Source organism: Pollicipes pollicipes, unplaced genomic scaffold (assembly GCF_011947565.3).
Source record: "Pollicipes pollicipes isolate AB1234 unplaced genomic scaffold, Ppol_2.1 Scaffold_4002;HRSCAF=4701_pilon_pilon_pilon, whole genome shotgun sequence".
NCBI lineage: Eukaryota > Metazoa > Arthropoda > Thecostraca > Pollicipedomorpha > Pollicipedidae > Pollicipes > Pollicipes pollicipes.
Window position 1 is genome coordinate 20,722,014 of NW_023596420.1, and position 5,368 is coordinate 20,727,381.

The 5,368-nt window shown below is 51.8% G+C and overlaps 1 protein-coding gene across 1 annotated transcript; it reads right to left on the reverse strand.

The window, feature by feature from the left end:
• Positions 1 to 2,171: 2,171 nt before the first annotated feature.
• On the reverse strand, positions 2,172 to 4,990 carry LOC119094220 (radial spoke head protein 9 homolog). The gene is made up of 5 exons (XM_037217295.1): positions 4,630 to 4,990; positions 4,028 to 4,190; positions 3,532 to 3,661; positions 2,965 to 3,109; positions 2,172 to 2,199 (listed from the first exon to the last, which is right to left on the reverse strand). Exons 1-5 carry the CDS (start codon positions 4,854 to 4,856, stop codon positions 2,172 to 2,174), a joined length of 693 nt encoding a protein of 230 aa, XP_037073190.1. The 5' UTR covers positions 4,857 to 4,990.
• Between the last annotated feature and the right edge of the window lie 378 nt (positions 4,991 to 5,368).

Consider the following 5,368-nt stretch of genomic DNA (forward strand, 5'->3'; position numbering starts at 1 on the left):
TATCACTTTGCTTCACACTCTCGTTTGACTTGCCGCTCCCTTGCTTCACACTCTCGCTTGATTTGACGCTACCTTGCTTTGCACTCTCGCGCGATGACTTCACGCTCGCTTGCTTTACGCTGTCGCTCGACTTCACGCCACCTTGCTTCACACTCTCGCTTGACTTAACATCACCCTGCTTCACACTCTCGCTTGATTTTACGCTACCTTGCTTCACACTCTCGCTTGATTTGACGCTACCTTGCTTCACACTCTCGCTTGACTTACCATCACCTTGCTTCACACTTTCGCTTGACTTGACATTACCTTGTTTAACGCTCTCGCTTGACTTAACACTACCTTGTTTCACACTCTCGCTTGACTTCTGGCTACCTTGTTTCACACTCTCGCTTGACCTCTGGCTGCCCTGCTTCACGCTCTCTCGCGACGACTTACCGCTGCCTTGCTTAACACTCTCGCTTGACTTAACGGTGCCCTGCTCCGCACTAGCGGTACCCGCTTCAGCCGGAGGTGCGGCATCACCATCAGCCGGAGCCGCGGCATCACCGTCAGCTGGCGCTGCGGCCCCTTCTTCGCCCTCATCGGGCTTTGTTTCCGAAGCATCTGTAGCCGGAGCACCGCCCGCATCTGCCTCTCCCTCAGGTTTCTCTGCTCCCTCTTCATCGCCGGCTTTCTCTTCGTCAGCCTTACCCTCGTCCTCCTCTTCATCCTCGCCCTCTTCCTCCTCCTCCTCGCCCTCTTCCTCTCCCTCTTCTTCGGCCTCATCTCCGGCGCCCTGAAAAATAAGCTCAGATTGGTTCTCTAATAAGCGTATATGATTATCAACTGATTTTTTTCAGTGTTGCCTCGGAAGTGGCATTCCCCCAGCTTTAATCAGAGAATACGGCTGTGAATGAGGCCGAAGACTTACGAAATGACCATGCCGTGCCGTACCAGGCACTCTTGTTGGACCTTTCTATTTAGAACGTTTCCAATCGGTGATTTTACCCTGACATCGGTGACAGACCTTGTGGCTAGATAAAGGGTAGCTGCTGAGCCACCTATGTAGATCAAAGGCCAGCTGTGCGCGCGTGGACGCACCCTTGAACCGATGGATCAGCACTCCTGCCACGCTCAAAGCTGTCTCACTTTAGTCGCCAAGTTTTATACCGGCGTAATTTAAACTACTATTGTTGCATCGCACGAGCTATCATTGCTCTATTGCGTTGCCATCACTAATAGCAACGCCAGCGACTGGTGCAAGCATGCGCTGGCCGCTCATGGCTGGGCTGACGAATACAAAGCTCGCCGAGCGGCGAAAGCCAAGCATTGCACAAAACTGAGAGCTATGGCGAGCGATGCCTCGGCCCAGTTGTAGTGACGTTGCTGTGACCGACTGATGCACGTTGCTGACAGTCAAATAACACAGAAATAGCGCCGAAATAAAAAATTCAAATGCTCGTGAGGAACATGCCATCACGGAAACACATACAAGGCAACCACGATAAGAAGCCAAAACGCAAGCACACATCGCTTGCACGTCCAATTCCCTCACGTAAACTAACAACGCCGCCTTGTGGCGCGTAGAAGTACCACAAGTGAGTCACGCCGACCACTTCAGTGGCAGCTCTAATGGGTAACTAGTGTTAGGCAATAATTATTGACGACTTTCACGTCATAAAACGTCCCATGACGTAATCAAGCGATAACGCATGAGGAGCACATCAACTTAGCTGTGAAACTTTGCTATTTAGAGGAGTTTTGGGGTTTTAATGTCTACCAATGGTTACAAGTAGTCCTTTCCGTCATATCTGATGCTTGCGTAATATTCTCAACTGTGGAACAATGCCCTTAACATATTATCCCTTATGGCAGTCATGGTAACGGTAATAAAAAAAAACGTATTGTGTATCGCATGCGAAGATTGTGCGCCTTACGAGACACCTTGCTTCTACTCAGGTCGTCAACCGCAGTCCCCGGCAGCCATGTGCAAGGCCACTGACGTCGACAGCTCTCTCACCTCAATAACGAGCCCAGGCGGCGGCGGCGGCTTGGCCGACGGCAACATGAACGGCAAGTCCAGGTTCTCCTGGCCGGTACCCATGTAGCAGAAGCCGTACTCGGTGCTGTTGAGTCGGTGATAAAAGACGGAGCCGGGCCACGTCAGGTTGCGTATCACCACCACCCGCCCGCTACAGCAGCGGTTCACCACCCACGACGCTGTAAGAAGGAAGCCAGTCATCAGCGACTGGTAGGGCGGAACGAGCCAGGAAAGACTCCTGTGCACTATGAACTCACAGCAAAGCAATGGGAAGGGTGGTCGATACAACCCCTTCGGTTTCCAAACAAAGAAAGATAGAGCTTAGCAAAAAAACACCAGTGGCATAATCTCAACGATGTATCACCATTAGTAACAATTTTTTATTGCTTGATCAACAACTGGCCCATTATGCCAGGTCAAAGGTCGAATTTTCCCAAATCGCTCTTTTCAGCTTCACAACTACATACATAAGAAGCCATGTCTTATATGGACAAAAAATCTGAATGCGTATGTTCCTTGTTCAGTTTTAAGTACATGTGTGTACATCTTTACGTGTTTTGGCTAAGCATTCATAATGCATGGCCTCGTTAACAATCCGGCCCGTCGCGCGCATCCCGCGGCACTGTCGATTGTCGACCGCCACCCACGCCGGCGGCACATCGCATTGAAGCGTTCCTCAAAAACCGTCGCTGCTCCGAAACCAGGGAACCGTGGGCACGTTTGTTGTCAAAACACGCAGTGGATGCCCGATAGGCTACTGAAAATTTGAGCGCGATTGCATATGCTGAAGAGGTATCCTAAAAAACCTTAGGGGACCGCACAGACCTCCCTATCACGGCGATAGTTAACCACAACACTACCGCTATCCCTCCCACCACTGAATGAGATGGCTGATTGGCGTAGAAAAGTCACAGTTCCGGCCGTACACAGGGGCCAGACTGCACCTGCCTTTAAAGCAGTCCTGGCCGAGTGGCTCGAGGAAGTCGATGGTCAGGTCGGCGTCAGCGGCCGTCCTGCGCACCGGATCCTGGGTCGGTACGCGCAGGTGCAGGTACGACTCCAGCTGGTCACCCTCCACCGGCCGCAGGCCTGCCGTCGGCAGCGCACACCGCAACAGATCAGGCGCAGGCGCAGGTGTGGGATGCACGTGGAGCACAAGAGCGTGTAGTGGTTTAGTGGCGTGGGCTTTCGCAGGCTGCTTTTAGCCGTGGCGGAATGAGCTTTTGCTTTCTTTTATTCCCACGTCGCCAGCTCCAAACGCTCACAGGCATGGACGCTTCGTTAAACAACATGTCTAACCCGGGTACGACGCAGGCTGATCCACGATGACATTTCTCAACGGCGTAGTACTTCTATGTGCTCATCGTGTGCTAAGCTTGGTGCTCCTGATTTATGTTATCAACTACAAAGGCCAGACGGGGCCTGAATAAGCATGGGGAGTTTTACCCAGCCCAATGAAACTGAAATCCAGCTAAGTCAACGACAGCTCTCCTACGGCACGGGCACTGCACCTGCGAAGGACGGGTTTCGAATGACGGCTCCACTCGGAGTGTACAGCAGCGCCTTCCTCGGCACGATGGCGATCTCGTGGAAAAGCTTGTGCACCACGTACGCCAGCCGGTCCTCCTCTTTCACCACCGGCTGTCGGGGAGCAGTAATCAGGCGGCGCTCAGCATGCGTCGTCGCGTTCGAAAACGTTTGGAGGAATTGCTCTGCGATCGCATGCGGGCTATTAAGTTTGTGAGCGTGGCGAGTCTCACAATGATTTCTCGTGGTCAGGAAAGCAGTTGAAAATTGAAGTCATCCAAAGTGGTTAAAGCCATTAAGCGCTTTCTGGCAACAAAGTCTAAACCGCCAGGAAACGGCCAACCGATTAGTATCATCTATGCACATTGCCCACAAGTAAATCTCTTCCGACGAGTCAGTCAACCTCACGGAGCTGGATGAAGTCAGACTTGAGAGAAGCGCCTCAGCGCAAGTCCCTTGCATCGGTGGCTCGCCTCATACCGAGTGGGTTGTTGATGCCTCCTCCGCGTCCTCGTGGGCGTCACCAGACCCCGGATCATAATCATGCGCAGGGTCCCCCGTCAAGCGCCCCTTGAGCTTGCTGGCCGCGTCCACAAGCTTGGGGTTGCAGTCCTGCAGCAGGCTCCAGTGCATGCCGTCCGTGCTGATGAAGGAGTGTGGCAGACCAGCGGCATAAGGACACAGTTGTGGTGCGCCACTGGACGCCATCCGTGATCGATGGCAAAAGAATGGTTCACTCGCCAAAGGACACGTCAGCGGTGGACTAGTTCGCGTCGTTGGTGATGACGCAAGAAAACGGCGGATGCTTGTCCGGGCTTTTCATGATGAAGAAGGACAGAGCCAACGATATTTTTAGGCACAATCGTTCCATGCTCAGGCATATCAGTGAGTGCCGTCCGTGCTGAAGATAAAAAAACGATCGCTTGGACGCTTCATGAGAGCACAAATTATAAAATTGAAGCAATGGGTTAAAAAATATCAGTGACACCCAATTCATGGGGCTACAAAACCAGCCGCAAATACTGCACTGTGTAGATGTTGTAGATTAGGGAGGCGCGTTCGGGATCACACGTCAAGCGTACCTGTAGAAAAATTTCAGATCCATTAGAAAGTCTTCACCAACGGACTGGGCCAGAAAGTAATCGCCATCCAGACCCAGCAGGCAGCCCAGGAACCTCATCTCCTTGGCCTTGTTGTCCGCCTGCAGCTTGGCGAGGGAATTTCCGAGCATCGCTCTTTGCTCTACGTTGACGGAGAACCCCGTATAATCACTGGTAATTTCGATTGGTGTCAGGGCGCCGACGTCCATGGTGGTTTGTGTCTATGAACTGGACGACGTGTATGAGTCTGCAAGTCTTCTTTTTCACAGGTCTAAATGCGAGAGTTGAATGTCACAGCATTTAAAATGGATGACCTAGACCATGGCATACCCAACTACGTTTACTGGGTTATCCAACGTTACTCTATCTGCAACTTCTGGAAAAGGAACAACATTTTTTACCCGCACGCGTAGTTTTGAGCTAAGGGTCTTTGAAGTACGTAATAGGCTACGCCAACGTCCATTTAGTAATTGTTTGCAGACAAAAATTTATCCCCCATTCGCGCGAAGCTGCTTTCAGGCCCACGATGTAAAACGGTTATGTACAATGCAGCGGAGATATGTCGCGACATGCCACTCAGACGGGTACCGTGCGGGAAAAAGGATCACGATGATTTCATTGCAACAACACCTCGCGTAATTGATACCGCATTGCGTGACAGATTAGGGTCTACGTAAGGGTAATGGGCGTTCGTGCCATCCTCAGTACCTTGGTTTACCCG